This window comes from Pteropus medius, unplaced genomic scaffold (assembly GCF_902729225.1).
Source record: "Pteropus medius unplaced genomic scaffold, Ma_sr-lr_union100, whole genome shotgun sequence".
In the NCBI taxonomy this organism is placed as follows: domain Eukaryota; kingdom Metazoa; phylum Chordata; class Mammalia; order Chiroptera; family Pteropodidae; genus Pteropus; species Pteropus medius.
Window position 1 is genome coordinate 3,001,122 of NW_024347867.1, and position 15,811 is coordinate 3,016,932.

A 15,811-nucleotide genomic window follows, 5' to 3' on the forward strand; every position below is an offset into this window, starting at 1 on the left:
AATGGTCCCAAAATGGAGGAGCGTCTGTCCCCATGGAGTTGGTGTGAATGTGTTTGCCAGCCTGGATGCTTCCTAAACCCTGTACTGTTGGGGTTTAATGGAGGCTTCATCACATAGGCATGATCAGTTATTATTTTTAGCCCTTTTCCCCCTCTGTGGAGGATAAGTGGGAATGAGGTTGAAAAATCCATGCTTTTCATCAAGCAGCCCACCCAGCATCAACTCATTAGAACAAAAGATGCTTCTTGTTCTCTTATCACTTAGGAACTTACAAGGGTTTTAGGAGCCCTGTATCAGAGATGGAGTCAGAGACCAAATATTAGAACAAGAGATCCTTCTAGTATTCTTATCACTTAGAAAATTCAAGGGTTTTAGGAGCTCTGTGCCAGGAACAGGGGACAGAGGCCAATATGTATTTTCTATTATCTCATAGGTACAGGGATACAAGAAAGGTTCTGCGTTGTGGTAATAAACTTTTCTTGTTGCACCGTAATCTGCTCTTTCCTTGGGCTGGCAATGCACAGCATCACCTGCCTGTGAGGGTATCAGCCCCTGTTTATAGTCCCTCCTTACTTTATGACTGGAAACTATTATCCCCTCTGAATGGATAGACGTAGCTAGTGTTACAGGGGACAGATTTGTTTCTTGCCATATTATTTTTCTTGGCTCTGAAATGGTCTCCAGGAAAAACACTTTACAAGAAGAGTTGCTGAAAGAAATGTTTGTCACCAAAAGAGAGGTGGCTTGTCACAAACATATAAGCTAGCTATTCTTGGTTCACATCAGTGTTTCACAGACTGTATTTATGGGACCCCGTATATATGATACTGAGGTGCTCAGGCAGATTTAGTTCCCAAAATCAAATGTAGTGGCTAGCACTATATCAGATAGCCACCTCAGAATTTAGAGACACTATTCTAGAATATAGATATTTCTATTATGTCCCATTTTAAGTAATAATATCAACAGCAGCAAAACAATAATAGTTAATATTTAATGAATACACTGTGCTAAGCACTTTACAAGTGTTACCTCAAGTCATCTTTACAACAGCCTGTGAGACAGATGAGTATATTCTCCATTTTATTATTAAGGGGTGAGCCTCAGAGGCGTGGAGGAGCTTGCCTCAGATCACACAAATACTAACAATTTTGGTCTGATATCCAAGTCCACATTCTTAATGTTGCTGTGACCTTGTCTAGCTTCACTATTCTAATTTTATACTGTATTATGTTGTTATTACTTGAAGTGAGGCAATAGGTCAGAAATGTCTGGAAAATCCTACCAACCAATGTTTTCATTTTGAAAAATCATGTGTTTCGCACTGATACTGATAGTTTATTGCCTGATTCTTTTGGCTCCCGGATTTGAGCTCTGAAGTCACTTTGTACCATACTTGTTTATATTTAAGGTTTTGTGTATTGAGTAACCACATACCAACTTGCATCGTAGGTTTTTCGAAATGGTGAACACCATTACAGAGGAGAAGGGGAGAGGCCAAGAGGAAGGAGACTGTGAAACTGACTCCCTGGAGGTAACGAGTTAGATCTTCATGTTCATTTTACAAAGTTTCTCTCTGGCTGATTTTAAAAAAGAAATATTTAAAACTTTACTGAAAGAAGGAAGGGTGTGTGTGTCCATGTGTGTGTGTGTGGTATGTGAGTGGTGATGAGGGTTGGGGGCTCAGCCCGGGTCTGTAAACTTTGCCTTTATGTTACATTACAGACAATTCTACTGCGAGCACTGGGAACACTCACCAACCAAACCAAACCAAGAGGGGAATGCTCAGTTTTCTTCCAAGAAATATCCAGAGCATTTTAATAGATCTGTTGACCTCACAAGAAACAGCTTATGCAATAGTGCTCTCATTCATCAAAGTGTTCCCAACTCCCCTTCTCAAGGAAGTGCAGGGATACCGTTCTTTTAGTGTTAGAAAAACATTCTTACACTTCTGTCCTTTGCATATCATCAGAATAATTTAAAATCTATGGTGTAGCATGGCTTCTACAGTATTCCCAATGGATTGGATAGTCTGTACAGTGAAGTCAAGCATACGTGTTTTAAGTATTTTGGCTTAGTTTGCCATAATGCCACAACTAGAGATACTGCTGGCATTTGTTTTTTCCCATGGATGTCCTCTTAGCATTACCATTAATGAATGACTACACTTATTTCTGGGCTGTGAAGATGAGATCTATCTTGGCTTTCCCTCTCATTGAATATCCCTTTGTAACCAGAGCACTTTTATAATATGAGTTATTAAATAACCTTAACATATTTTGCATAATTTATAATTCCATTATATCTTTGGTTACATTCTTAGATATTTTCAGCATTCTTATTTAAAATTATTTTGTTAGTATTCTAAATATTTGATTAAAAGGAGTCTTTCAATTTCATTACCACAAACTGAACTCAAACTTCAGGCTATGAGTGACATACCAAAAATAATTCCTCTACTTCCCATTCCTTACAGTGTAAACAACAAGGATTACTTTAGTGATTAAGATTTCTATGCAGAATAATTATTTTCTGATCTTTACCTCAATTTGAGAGAGAATGAAAATTGTTTCAATACAAGTAGCATTTATTCCTGAAGCATTTAGGTACTTTGCCCCAAAACAAAATCAAAATGTTTGAAAGGTCAGATGCTCTGTAATGTTTTTAACTTCATTTAGGATGGTGTCAACATTTGGCACACATTAGGTATTAATGCAGTTCTATAACTACAAATTTGAAGCTAATCTTTAGACACTTTGGTCTTTCAAAAACTTCTTCCTGAAAGCCCATGTTAAGATTGCTTTTCTTTCTGATTTGAATAGTAAGGTTTCTTTGAAGCAATACAATTGTGAGAGGGATTCAGCCTCCTTTGGGTCACAGTGAGAAGCCCCTTCTAACTGGTTATTTCTGGCTCCAGTGAGATCCCCATGCCGGGGTCAGGAGCCTTGGATTCTGATTTAACTTTGCCAACAGCCAGTTTTGTAACTTTGGACAAAAGTTCATACTCCCTCTGGACTAAGGTGATTTCATTCCTTTAATGAGAGTTGAACAGGAAGATCTTCAATGTCCTTTCCCAGCTAAAGTTTTTTATAATTTTCAAGATTAGTACAGACTGTATGTGGTTTTTCACGTATAGCTCAATACCATTTTCAGAGGACTTTTCTATTTTTCTTTTGACTTTAAGCCTTGTTTTCTTACTCAAGGCTACATTTTGACATGGAAGGGTTATAAACATATACCTTAAATAATTTAATGTGTTAATAAGTTTATGTTAAACTCATTGAACAGTTTATTACAGTTAATTATAAGGATTCTAACACTTATCAACTGTGGTCCCTATTTTTGTTCTCCCTGCCTTTCATATCTCCACTAAGAGCAAGGGCATCTGCCCAGTAACCCAAGCCAGACATCTTAAGAAACCTCTGCTCCCAGCCTCTCTCATCCTCACATCAGTCTTTCTTCCAGCCCCTTCACTTCATTCTCATCCTCACACCAGTCTTTCCTCCAGCCCCTTCATTTCATTCTTTCTGTCACTCCTCCATCTCAGGTCTTCATCATCTCCCATGTGATGTGATCTCTCTCCTGCTGTCAATACACAGTCATCAGATCTCTCATGTAGGTTTAATCCTGTGACTTCCCTAATTAAAACTCTTCAATGCTACTTTTCACACCATACAATGTTCTTCAGTCTGGCTGTAACTTACCCTTTCCTTTGTACCCTGCAGTCCAGCAGTGCCAAACTCCTTTCTGTTTTCCAGATGCCCAAGCTTTTCTTGCTCTTGGACTTGACGTGCAGATGCCTAACTCTACATGCTTTTTCTGCTCTGTCCCACTTGGTGACTACATCCTAATTTTTTGAGATCCAGCTTATGTCATTTTTTCCTTTGGATTACTTATGAACACCCCTTCTCACTTTGCTCTACCCTCATAACATGTTTGCCCACTCCTGTGTCCTAGCTCTTCTTGTTGCATTATAATTCGATACCCAGCACCAGACGGTTAACATCCAAAGGCTAGACTGTGGCTCTATTTCTCTTTTAATCATATAGTCTCCATTAGTGCCAGGAGTCCAGGGAGTACAGTCCGAAGACTTCGAAGAGTTTGAAGCTGGAGAGTGACAAAACCAGAATTGTTTAAACAGTATCTCAAACTGGGAAGAGGGGGATATGGATTGGAGGGGACAGAGTAAATGCTGGGAAACTGGCTTGAAGGTTGTTTCATCAGTGTTAAGTCAATGAAGGAATGATATCATTATCAAGCCATTATCAAACCATTCTCTTTTTACCTCTTCTTTTCTTTCCTTGAAAAGAGAACCATACAGATTACTGAAATCCTTTTAGTGCTCAATACAAAATATGCTGTGTCTCCTACTTCACTCCTCTCCCCAAAACATATATTCTCCACCCCTTATCAGTCCATCTTTCCTTCCCTCCTTCTCTCTCTCCCCGTCTCGTCTTCCCTCCTTTTTCCCCAACATCTTTATTTTTCTTACATGCATCTGCACCTCACTGTTTCATCAAAATGGGCATATGATTGACACAAACCTGAGGCAGTCATAGCAGCTGGCCCTGTGCACGTGTTTATACATAGTTTCCAGTGTGCATAAAAAGCTGACCTCTTAGATGGAGTGGGGCCAAAGGGAAGGTTTTCCTTTGACTCAAACATCTGTCACTTTCTTACCATTTCCTTTTCTGATGATTTGCCTTACAAATTGTAAATTATGGTTTAGAATTCATTTAAATCAATTTAGAATCATCACACTGGTTTTTCTTTAGCATCCTATTTCTATTTCTGTTCAGATCTGAAGCTGAATATCCACAGTTACCACACTGTCTGAGAAAATATATCACATACAGTATTGTATGATATGAGTATCAGTTTTGTTCCTCAGTCATTCATTCTGTTGGAAGGGAAAAAGACTTTTTCCTATACTAACTTGGTTTCAGTGATTGGGGTCTGCGAATTAACTGACAACAGACAGATTGACAAGAAAAAAGACAAAGCTGGTTCATGTACATGGGAGCAGAGGAAGAAGTGGCTTTTAAACAGCTAGAATTAAGAATTTATCTTAATAAGAAGGGTCCTTAATAAGTAGGACTTCAAGGGACAGCACATGGTGAGAAACAAGTGGAAGGTATGGTTCTGTAAAGATTTTGTTTATGCAATTTCTCATCCAGGTAGGAGTGGTCCTGAACCTCCCAGAGAGGGGATATGGCAGCTGTATTTTCAAGAGGATTTGCTTAAGTCAACAAAATAAATTTAGATAAGGTTTTATCTGCAGCTGCTATTTATTTTGATATTTTTATTCAGCTTAAAATAATCTTCATCCCACATTTGTGGGTCCAAGTGGATCTCATCAGTTCACTCAACAAATATTTATTGGGCACCACTATGTGGTAGGCACTAATTCTAGGTGCTGGAGATACAGCAGAGAACAACATAGAGGAAAATCCCTGCACTCATTGAGCTTACATTCTAATAAGTAAGATTTCTAGTATGTTTGATAATGATCACAGTTAAGGAGAAAAATAAAGCAGGGAAGGAATTAGGAAGTTACAGTGTAATGGGATGTGCAATTTTGGATGAGGAAGTCAGGGAAGACTTGTCGAGAAGGTGATTTTGAGCAAAGATCTGAGAGAGGAGAGATCAATCAAAATAGATATTTATACCTGCAGCATTTTTAGCATACTATTAATGTTATTAATAGTTAATGTTTTTCACATTTATATATTAGGAAGGCAATACAGACTGAAAACTAACAAAGCTATTATTTGGGTCTTTGAGGTGATCACTCACCTAATATAATTAAATATAGAGAGAAGTACATAGGTTTCTGGAAGGTGGTTGTTTTACCATCAGTCCCTTCACAGTGCAAGGACTAAATGAATCACCACTTTGTCATTTGGCCTTGTCAGTATTGTCTTTCTCCTCCGACTTTCTTTCCAGCACCAGTTTAGATTGTTCTGGGCAGGCAACAATAGAGGGATGATTCTAGAAGTATTCTCATCATTGCTTCAAAATGCAATCGTTTCCCGTAGCAACAACCTGAATTCCTAGCCTATTGCCATAGAAATAGAATGCAAAATATATAAGCAGTGCAATCTTACTTTTTATTTTTTAAAACACTCCTTTCCCTGCTCCTCTTTTTCTCCATATTTACCATTTCACATATCTTGCCTTCCATTGGCCCAGCTCTGTTCTGCTTTTTCTGGCCATCACATGGATAATTCTATGTCCTTACAGGCTGGGCCAGTCTCCTCAAACCTGCCTTTTCAATTTATATCTCTGTCTTGTAAGAATCGAAAGAAGAGATAAAAAGAAACCAAGCAGCAATTACTCATTGGAACAGTTTTCAATCATGTCCGTCTTACTAAAAGTCCTTTTGGTTTTTACTATGACTACTTCTAACAGAAGTCAACTTCTGTACCTAATAAATATCTTTTAAAAAAGAATAGCCTTTTGATGTGTTAGATTTCTGGGGGAAACTAAAACTCAAGCAGCTTCATCTAGGCTTGTATATTCTTCATTGTGCTATATAAATATCCCTATGGCAAAATTCCTTTCAACCAAAAGTAAACCGATAATGATTTTAAATGTCTTGTTTTGTCACTTGATTGAAAAAAAGATTATCAATTTTTCTATACCATGATTAACTAATTAAGCAAATAATTACTGAGCATCTGCTATAAGCCATATATTGTTCAGACTAGGGATAGAGCAATTAAAGATAAAATCTTAGTTCTCAAAGAGATCAGAGTCCAGACTGGAAAACAGACTGGACAAGAGCGATAAATGCATGGGAGAGTGAGTGCAGGTGGCCCTGGAAGTACATCAGATCAGAACGTAACCTGGACTTTGAGGGTCAGGTGGGTGATTCAGGAAAGTTTCCTGGAGTTTGATTTTGAAGGATGAGGCAGAATTACCCAGGTAGAAAGCACAATGTGTGTAAAGGCACAATGATCTTGGGAACCTTGCTGAGAGATTTTGGAGGAGATTGATGAGAGAGAGAAGCTTGGACACAGTAAGATCCTGAAGAGTATTTATGCTGTATTAAGGAATTTTGATTTGATCTAATAAAGCAGAGGCAGTGGTATGAACCTGGAAAGTGCACTCTGAAACTTTTGGTTTGGGAAGTTCACTGTCAACTTAATGTAGAATAAATTGGAGATCAGGGCAACAAGAGAGGGTGGAGAAGGGAGGCTAGTTAAAATAAATAAGTCACGGGATGTAGTGTACAGCACAGGGAATATAGTCAATAATATCATAATAACTTTGCATAGTGACACATGGTTACTAGACTCATCATGGTGATCACAATGTAAGGTATGTAAATGTTGAATCACTGTTATATATCTGAAAGTAATAAGATGTTTTATGCTAACTATACTTTAATTAAAAAGATTTTTTAAGAGTCTATATAAGTACCACAGAAGAAAAGTAAAAAGGACTTGATCCTAGCAATAACAGCAAAGATAAACCTGACAGCATTTGGCAATCAGTTTGATATGGGAAGCAAGAGAAAGAATGGAGTCTCAGATAACCACCAGAGGTTGACCAGCTGTATACTTAAATAAGCAAATGGCCGTCTAGTGGATATTGACAGTATGCTGGAACACCTTTATAATACAGGTGTTTGGAAACAGCTAATATTCACCTTATAAGCTCTTATGCTATTATAGGATTTCCCTACAGCATTGGTAGTGAAAAGAACTCAAAATCTGGAATCTTATGAGCTGGGTTTAAACCACAGCTTTGACGTATTTTCACTGGAAAAGATCAAATGAAAAGATCATTTCACTGATCATTTGTAAATTGGAGCTAATCATAGACCTTCCCTACTATGACAGGCTTATTATGAATATCAAATGAGATGGGTTATCGAAAGTTAATTTTTTCTTTTAAATTATTATAGAGCATTATAATAACGTAAGGTGGTGGTAGTATCTGGTTCAGTGTATAGGTTTCTGTTCCTTTGAGGGTGCACACTGGCAAGGATGAACTACTTCGGTGATGGTCCCTGCCCTGCCTCCTGCTGGCTTGGGTCTTGGCTAGTAGATTTCCAGCATGCATGGCACAGCATGGCAGAAATTTGGACCACAGGAATTGGATGTGGAGATTGGGGCTTCTTCAGGTAGCATTTTTGAACTATGTTTACTGCCTCTTTGCTGGAGCCCAGTTTTATCTCTTCGTCTGTGAAATTGCTAAATGATCCCTGCTACCTGTTGTCTCACCTGAAGACATACCCAGTCTTCAGCTCTGGACTAGGACAATCTTCAGCCTACATTAGCAGCCAGAATAAGAGTGTTCTCTAATCTACCACTAGGTACCTAGGAATGAGTGCTCAGCGTTGCCACTGGGAAAGTAGTCACCTCCCTTCCAGATTTTGGCCTCTGTCCTTAGCCAGAGAAGGGCCCATGACAGGGAGGTCATTGCTCACCCAGTCCTGGCATAGTATTGGGCATAGTTTTAACCCAAGAGCATACAACCTCATTGCTTTCTCTTAGACTTGGAAACCTGTTGGAAACAAACTAGAGCTGGTAACAACACCCTCCCTGCCAACACACACACACATCTTCCTTATTTTCTGTGGTAGTGGTCTTTCAAATGGAGAATGTATACCCCAGAGAGTTTGCAGTGATCTGATTATCTACTTCTGTAGGTAATTTGTTGGTTTGATCTCTGCTTCCTTTTATGATCTCTTTGCCTTTCATATTTTGTAGTTTCCCTATAATATATCTGAGTGTGAATTTATTTTCACTTTTCCTATTTAAGGCTCAATTTCTGGAAGTTATATTTGTATCTCAAATCTGCCTGACCTTTTTCAGAGTATCTTTTATATATTTTTTTAATTTATTATTTTTATAACTTACATTAAATGTACTTTACAGTTTCAGTTTCTTTTTATTTTATGAAGTTTTAGAGATTGATATTTGTCAAATCAGCTCTCACTAGTGGTGAATTATTTCCTTATATATTTAAAAATTTTGAATTGTGAGCTCAATTTCAGTGGTCCATTAACAGTGAAAATCCTGCATAGTTTATATTGAGAGCCTCCTTTTAAAGTGTTTTAGGGATGTCACATGCTCAAGACCAATTATGGGTATTTTAAGTATAAATTTGAACTCCAAACTGCATGAGGATCAGCCAGTGGTTGAAAGTATTCAGAGAAGACTCTTTTCTGTCTACTCAGAGCTCAGTTTGAGACAGACAAGCTTTCTTTTTGTTTCTCAGTACAGTGGGCTGACTTTTCACCAAGTTAAAGTCATTTAAGGACTCTGGTTTTTGTGTTCTAGCTCTTTACTTAATGTTGGCACAAGGCCTCTTTTCTTATCCCTTCATGGGCTTTGAGACTAACTTTCCAGATAACGTATTGACAAACTGTAGCCCAAAAGGTGAAATCCAACCTACCACTTCTTGGTAAATAAAGTTTTATTGGAACACAGACATGCCCATTTGTTTACATATTGACTGGGCTGTTTTCGCCCTATAATGGCAGAGCTGAGTAGTAGCCACAGAGATTATATGGCCCATAGATCTGCAAATATTCAGTATCTGGCCCTTGCCCTAGATTAATGAGACTGACAGCCCTGCCCTCATCCCCACACTGTGGGCCACAGGGATATCATCAGTGCTTGAGATTACCTGTCGAGTGTTCTTTTTCCTCTTTATTTCTAGCTCCTGGTAGTTTTTACTTTTTTACTTTTTTGATAGATATTGATGCTAATCACACTGGCTAGACATTTAAAAGTTTATATAACTTATTTTATCTAGGTGTTTTTAGCAAGAAGGTTTTCATGTAACTAATCCTCTAAAACCAGAAGCCCATTTTTACTATCTTTGGATAGTCATATATTATTTTTTAATATTTCTTTGACTTAACCTTTTAACTTTAATCATTTAAAATTTTTCTTTGTTTTCTAATGCAATTCTTTAAGGCCATGAAAATTGTCATCTACATACCTCTGTATGTGTGGGTATTTGATATGTAATGTACTTCTTGTGATTTTTTAAACTATTTTGTAATTCATTTCATTGATCAGTTCAATGAATAAAATAATCAATAAAATTGATTAAAGTTCAGTAGTCAGTGCCTCTCTTATTTTTAATATCCTGTGATCAAAGATCTGGTTTTTATGGTATCAGTTATTTGGAATTTGTTGAAATTTTCTTTGTGGCTTAGTATGACCAATTATTATATATTTTTCATAATGCCTGAAAAGAATTTATGTCTGGGTTTAGGGCTCTCTCCCTCTGTATATGTTATATCAAACTTGTTAATTGTGCCATTAGGGTCTTTATTTTAAATCTGTCTTCTAGATATATCAGTTTCTAAAAAAGTTCTGTTAATACCTATTGTAGTTTATATTTGTCTATTTTTCTTTGTAATTTATCAGCTCTACTTTATGTATTTTAAAGCTATGTTGTGAGTGTAAAAATCCAAGATCATTGTTCTCATTTGGGTTATTTGTCAGTATTAATGTTAAATGTGCTAGCTTAAAGACATGTCTTAATCTTTGATGTCCCTGCATCCTGTAATTTCAGTCTGAGACAGAGATGTGCCTTTCTGGATGCCTCCAGATCTGTAGAGGTTTCTACCAGATTCTCTGTAAACGCCTTTCATTTTGATCCAGTTTTCCATACGTGACTAATACATCTGACAGTTTGGGGTTTAGGAATATAGAGATTTCCTTTTTACGTCAAAGATGAATTTCCCTCTATTTTCTATTTTTATATTGTTTTTGGTCTTGGAGAATTGGGAATGATATTAAAAAAAATCTTTACCAATGTCAACTAGTAAGACCCTAAATTTTTCTTCTTACCCAAACCAAAGCCTTTTAAGGGTTGTATTCTCTTGGTAGAGTTGTGAAATACTTAGACAGCACCAGAAGCTGAAAAACAAAAGAAAGATGAATTAGATGTGCTAGGTATTGATAGATATTGATGCTAATCACACTATCACCAGAATCAATGAAAAAGAGGATTAATGGGTAAAAGAATCCAAGTGAGCTTTTGAAGAAACCTATCCATTTAAATACCTCATCCCCACTGTATTCACAACAGTTGTGGAAACATGGACACGCCATCTGCTTTATATTGAGAGTGTCTCTGTTTTGGTCCTTGAAGCCGCTTTTTGGAATGTCATCATGTTTCCCCTGTTAAAGCTACCTGATAAAATAATGAAAACTGCTCTTGGAAAAGTTGATGTTTAAAATGTAGAATGCAACTAATGTTTCATCTTCTCTCCCCATTTTTCTTTGCAGTATGACTATGAACATGATGAAAATGGTGACAGAGTTGTTTTAGGAAAAGGCACTTATGGGATAGTCTACGCAGGTCGAGACCTGAGCAACCAAGTCAGAATTGCTATTAAGGAAATCCCAGAGAGAGATAGCAGGTACAGTAATTGGGGTTAGTAAAAAGCCATTTTCTAAGGTATATTGAGTTGTTTGTAGCATTTTAGGAAATATTTTGGTGATATTCTAAGTAATGAAACGGTCTGAAAACTCCGTTGTTTTAATTAGTTCCCTCTAAGGCTTAACTGCTGCATCTTTCAATGAATTACAAGACTTTGGTGGAAACAGACAGCATTTCTGAAGTAACAAGGACAGGACTTGCAAAGAATAGAAAAGAGAATGGCCCTGTGTGTCTTGGGCCCAGTTTATGTCAGATAATGGTTGGTTTATTGTATGCATAGATGCGGGGTAAGCATTCTGAAATGGTTTGAACCAGAGGTTCCAGTTTCCAGTCTGGCACATAAGGAGCTTAGAGGTCGTCACTCCATCCTAACAACAACTAGAAAGCTAAACAAACTAATAAATCAACGGCTGTTCTTAGATCCATCAGATAAGTCAGGTCACAGGAGAAGCCACTGCCCCTAAAGTGGAGAGACACTCATAGGGGAGCGCCACACTTTTGTGCATTTTGTTTACAGGGTCCCTACCAGGTCCTCACAGTTAATACAGGAGAAAAATCCCATGGCGCTTCTGACGGGGAGCAGGGAAAGGAATCATTTTGAAATATGCCAAAGCATTCTGTTCTTAACAAGGCCTGCTCTTAAGAGAAACTATTTGCACCAGGGCCTAGCCTGTTGGGGTGCTCTCAGAGCCTGACCAACCTGGGAGAAGGGAAATACCCAACTCCAGCCTTCTCTAGCCATCCTGTCCCACCTAAGGGAGGGTGGCAGGAGAGGAGGTGGGAAGCAGGGCTGAGAAACTGTGAAATTCATAGCTCAGCAGCCATTTGTTTCTCCAAACAAAATCATAGAAAGAGAGAAGAACAGATATTCAGTAGGCAGACAGCTGTTGCTGTCTGCCACCTGTATGATTCCATGTTTTCTGTGCTGTTGTTGCAGTTTCCTCTTGTTTAATTCATGAGATGTGTGTGTGAACTCTTATGAAATAGTGACAGAAATTACTCATTAAGAACCTAGAGTAATGTATATAAATTTGTCATATTAAAATTTTTGTTGAATATTCCTGTATGTTCTTAAGTAACATATACATAGAATAGATTTTGAAACAATATAAAAATGTAAAGGAGTTGTCACTATCAAACTGTTGTAGCAAACTCATTAATGTTTAGCAACGTCCCCTCTGCTCCCACCACCAGATGAAGATAAGCAGGTATACAGAAGAAAACCACTTTTAAAATCATCTTTGTAGCTTTCACAAAGCTATACACAAAGCACACATAAAGCACAGTGACAGCAACAAAGGTCACATTCCATAATAATGCACTGAGCATAATATGGGCTCTTCAAAAACAGGCATGGCAGGCCCTTCTCTTGAACAGCTGGCACAGGACAACTTCTTGTTTCCTATAAAAGAAGATTGCAATGAAGTCTATCCTGTTATTGTGAGATACAATACACAAGGGTATTTCCATCTGTGTGCCCTAGAGAGGTTTAGATGTTGCATTTTAGAAAGGTAACAGCTAGAATAATTGCTAAAGTACTAGGATGGGTGTGAATAATGCATGATCCAGCATACACTAAACATTGCCATCTGTAATGAAGGATTATAGCAACAAAAATAGTGTCTTCTGTATTTCCTTCACACTCTGAAAACACTTTGTTGGAGCAATTGTAAGAGAGAGGTGGTGGATTTTAAGTACACTGTCATAATCTATCCCAACTAGTGATTAATCTTGGGTTGGCTTCCTCTTCTAACATTCTATGAACCCCTGAACTATTTGTTTAGATCAGTTTTTCTCCACCCAGCTGTATATTAGAGTCAACTGAGGAACTTTTAAAAACGCTAATGCTCAGGTTGTACCACCCAAAATTCTGGGATAGGCCAGATGTCTAGCCAAAGTGAGAAACACTGGTTTAGATGATTATAGTGGGAATTTGACTCAGAGTTGGTGCTCTGGAGACAACTATAGATTAATGAGTTTTCAAAGCTGAATATATATAAGTATTTCTGATTATCTATACCATTTCCTCCTTCCACTGTTACAGTTAATTGAGAAGAAATAGGACTTGCTTATAATTCCCATAGACAAGCATAGCTTATGGACCTGAACAAATTATAATTTCATGCTTATTTACTGCTTGGCACTCACACTTTCACTTACACTTAGTGAAAATTGTTGGGTATTACTAATCATTTCCATATTAAAGAAGAGTTCTTATTCTTAGCTATGATGAATCCCGATGATTATTGTAACTTTCGAGCTATCCTTCGGTTACATAATACAGAGGTGGGGGAGAGGGAGCATATATTTGCTTTTCTATGATCTTAACATTTAAACATTCATGATTAATTTTCAGCAGATGGTCAGAAGGTGGGGAAGCCCTTTGGTTCATCATAAACTGAGTTAGTCACTTGCTTAAAGTTATTTAGTGATCTTGATCTCCTAAATCTGTACAATAGGCCCAATATTTGCCACTAATTTATCTCATGTATATCAAGAGCAATTTCATTAACTAGTATTAATAAAATGTTTTAAACTCCATGGAAAAAATAATGTGAAAATGTCTTCATAGTTGAGAATCATTACTTAAGTATCTTAATGGTAGAACTATATACTGATATTTTTTATGTTATCTCATTTAAGGAATTATCAAAATGGTGGTGTTGTCCTTAACTGATAGCATGTTAAAGAGCTCAGTTTAATACTTGCCTTTATAGTTCCTAGAGTGATTCTAAAGAAAGATAAAATGAGTAAAAGATCTAAAATACAAGTCAATTTTTTGTTATTGTTGGAAGCTTTTTGAGTATTATTTCACAGATTATAGAAGTTTGCTTAAATTAAATAAATTTGGATTTTTGTAGTCTAATAATTTATAGCTTATCCTGAAAAGCTTCATGAAAATAGTATTATTTCATACTAACCATACTAACTTATCGGCATTCAGAAAAATCTGTTCTGCTTATATGGATTTGCCCTTGTAAGAGCTAAGCATTTTTTGTATGGAGGACTGAGGCAGGTTATGAGGCATCAGATCCGTATTTAATATGTCTTAGTTGGTGCCTTTCACATCTTTAGCCTTCATTGCAGGGCAGAAAAAAAATAGGAAATAGCTTTGATACTGTTTATCATTGCTGACACTCTACTATAGTTATACAATAATTATAGTAGAGTTACAATGGGTTTAGGATTATTATTTAGAAGTCTAAGTTTTATAGTACTTCAGATAATCATCAGAAGTGGTGTTCTATTTGTTCTAGTAATGTGAAATATTTTCATTTTATAATTTGATAAAGCAACATACACCAAGTACATGATTTTGAAGCCTGGTTTAGAGCTGCTCTTACTGTGTGAGGTCTTGGTTAGTAATGATTTTGGGGGAAAAGCCTGATAAAATAGAATTGGCGGACACAGTAATGTGAGGATTTTGAGGCAAGGGCCTCAAAGGAACTTGGGATATAAATGGTTTTATGTTTTCCATTGAATATTTGATAGGTGGGTCTTTCAGTAAGTTCTGGAATGAACGTTAAAGTTACTTACAGTTTTAGTTTTCCTGGGCAAGAGTCTCCTGGAATAGTAAAGTTGTGTTATGAGGCCATAATAAAGTTACGAGACCAAAGTTATGTTAATGTAGACAGTGAGCTGTGTGGATGATTTCAGTTTTCTTGGGTTCAAATCTTAGCTCTGTCACTTACTAGCTTTGAGATCTTGGACAGGTTAGTCATCCTCTCTGTGAATCAACTTCTTCATGTGTAAAATGGTCATCTTAATAGTACCTTCTCATGGGATTGTTGTGAGAAACGAGTTAATATATACAAAAGGCTTAAACAAGTTTCTGACAAACATTTCCCCTCGACCCTACCACGGCTCCAGCTTCATGGAGTTTATGTTATTATAAATAAAGGGCTTAGATGGTCATATTTGATCTTATACATGGGCATATATTTAGATGACATTTTCAATTTGTACTGTGTAAATTTATATGCTAAAGTCTGGCTACACAATTAGCTCATCGACATTTGCATGTCTTTTAGATACTCCCAGCCCCTACATGAAGAAATAGCATTGCATAAGCATCTGAAGCACAAAAATATTGTCCAATATCTGGGCTCTTTCAGTGAGAATGGTTTCATTAAAATCTTCATGGAGCAGGTTCCAGGAGGTAAGAGATGTTTTTCTTTCTTTAAAAAGTATAAATTTCTAGGGCCTTGAAGAGGAGTCAAATTGAACAGGATTAACAAGTTTAAGGTCTTAGTTTGTCTAAGTTAAAAGAAAAATTAGACTTGTGACATTACCTTGCAGTTTATTAGGAGACAGCAAATAAATATCTGAATCATTTTACTGTCAGTCATTGTGACTTGGATTAAGGTTAACAAATGAGTGGCTTTTCACTAACTTT

The 15,811-nt window shown here is 37.0% G+C and overlaps 1 protein-coding gene across 1 annotated transcript in view; it reads left to right on the forward strand.

Annotated features, from left to right (window-relative positions):
- Positions 1 to 15,811, forward strand: part of MAP3K5 (mitogen-activated protein kinase kinase kinase 5) — a 169,623-nt gene that overhangs the window by 114,928 nt on the left and 38,884 nt on the right. The window contains exons 14-16 of the mRNA XM_039878994.1: positions 1,453 to 1,534; positions 11,262 to 11,395; positions 15,447 to 15,574. Of these exons, the coding sequence (XP_039734928.1) occupies positions 1,453 to 1,534; positions 11,262 to 11,395; positions 15,447 to 15,574 (344 nt within the window). The remainder of the gene's footprint in view (positions 1 to 1,452; positions 1,535 to 11,261; positions 11,396 to 15,446; positions 15,575 to 15,811) is intronic.